This window comes from Agrilus planipennis, unplaced genomic scaffold, assembly GCF_000699045.2.
Source record: "Agrilus planipennis isolate EAB-ADULT unplaced genomic scaffold, Apla_2.0 scaffold6, whole genome shotgun sequence".
In the NCBI taxonomy this organism is placed as follows: Eukaryota; Metazoa; Arthropoda; class Insecta; order Coleoptera; family Buprestidae; genus Agrilus; species Agrilus planipennis.
In genome coordinates, this window is record NW_020439302.1 from 673,830 (window position 1) to 675,803 (window position 1,974).

Below are 1,974 nucleotides of genomic sequence, written 5' to 3' on the forward strand. Positions count from 1 at the left end.
CGGTATTGACAAAATAGTACTGTATGAAAATAAATTAAAGTAAAACAGAGATACTGGTATGCATGGGAAGAAAAATTGGGGAAAGAACGAATGTAAAGGTAGGAGACGTAAGATTAAAAGAAGTGGCTGATTTTAGGTATCTAGGAAGTCAGATAAGTCAGGACGGAAGGATTAGTAGTAGAAGTCCCTTCTATGCTCGCGAACGATTAATTTAAAAATTCGAAAAAGATTGCTAAAGGTGTATGTTAAGAACGCGGCGCTGTACGGGTGCGAAACATGGATGGTGGGCGCCGCGGAAAAGAAAAGGTTAGAAACGCTCGAAATGTGGTGTTATAGGCGGATGATGAGGATACCGTGGATAGAGAAGGTTAGAAATGAAGAGGTATTAGAAAGAATCGGAGAACAAAGGACTCTATGGGAGTTAATAAAAAATAGGCGAGATAGGTTGGTAGGACACCTACTCAGGCATGAAGGTCTAGTCAGACATGTTAGAGGCAGAAACGGGAGTTAGGAGGAGTAGAGGTAGACCTAGATTAGATTACTGTTTGCAAATAGTTAAAGATGTGGGTTGTTCTAGTTTTAGGGAAATGCGAAGATTAGCTCAGGATAGGAAGGAGTGGAGGTGCGTGTCCAACCAGTCTTAGGACGGACGACCTTATGATGATGATATATGTATAGATTACCAGCGGCAAGTCGCACCAACATGACAAGCACCCAATTTTTTTCAATTCAAAAACTTTTCTTGGGGTTTGAACAAAAGTTCATCAATGTTACATTCAATAATCGGATGAATAGTTTCGGAACATATACCCAACGTAGAGAGAAACACAAAAAGATTCATTTTCATGGTGGGTTTCTATTATTTTTTGTTGTATTTTTGGTTATCATTATTTATCCGCATCATTTTTCCCTATTCTCCAACTCCTAACCCCCCTGTACACCACATACTTACGTCGGTCGTGATTTTTCATCGGGGATATACATAATTGCCGTTAATAATGACCCAAATTATCATAAATTATTGGATTGTTTTTGTACATAAGACACGATTAAAGCTTGATCGCGGTCCGTTGTCACGCAACCGTTTATCTTATGTAAATCTGGGACCAATGGGAACAAGCCATTGATTTTTCCGGTAACGTTTCTATTGGACAGGGAAATAATCTGGACCCGTGGTTACGTCCAATGGAAAAATCGAAAAGAAACTAGAGCCTTTGTTATGGATTAATGCTTACATTCGTTAACGTTTAGCAGGGGTTTTTACTATCTTCTTTTTTTCTTGGAGCGAGAAAATTATGCGACTTTACGTAAAAGTGAAAATAAAATCTACTGTAGAGATAGAAATTTAAAATTGTTGCATCAAAGAAAGTCAATGGAAATTGAAAATTACAGAGAAAATGATGTACCTGTGCAAACATCTATAAAAGACTTACTGTTTGGGAGCTTAATCTGTGGGTTTTGACTTATGTTTTACAAAGAGTCCCGAGATAAAAATGTACAGTCTCTCCGAGTCCCTGAAAGCGAGACTCGAGTCTCCGTCTTTCATCGAGTCTCTCTGGTGTCGCTGAGAGAGACTGTCAAAAAAACTGTTTAGCGTCTCTGAACGAGAGACTCGAGTCGCTCATAGAAAGATCCTCATTTCGTATCCAGTCTCTGAACGAGAGACTCGAGTCGCTCATAGAAAGATCCTCATTTCGTATCCAGTTTCTGAACGAGAAACTCGAATTTATGAACGAGAAACTCGAATCTCTGAACGAGATACTCGAATCTCTGAATGAGAAACTCGAATCTCTGAACAAGGGACTCGAATCTCTGAACGAGAAACTCGAATTTCTGAACGAGGGACTCGAATCTCTGAACGAGAGACTCGAATCTCTAAACGAGAGACTCGAATCTCTAAACGAGAGACTCGAATCTCTGAACGAGAGACTCGAATCTCTGAACGAGAGACTCGAATCTCTGAACGAGAGACTC

The 1,974-nt window shown here is 39.8% G+C and overlaps 1 protein-coding gene across 1 annotated transcript in view; it reads right to left on the reverse strand.

Moving 5' to 3' along the window:
- Positions 1-1,011: 1,011 nt before the first annotated feature.
- Positions 1,012-1,974, reverse strand: part of LOC108743440 (myelin regulatory factor) — a 25,517-nt gene continuing 24,554 nt past the window's right edge. The window contains exon 13 of the mRNA XM_025978438.1: positions 1,012-1,164. Coding sequence (XP_025834223.1) covers positions 1,012-1,164 — 153 coding nt within the window. The remainder of the gene's footprint in view (positions 1,165-1,974) is intronic.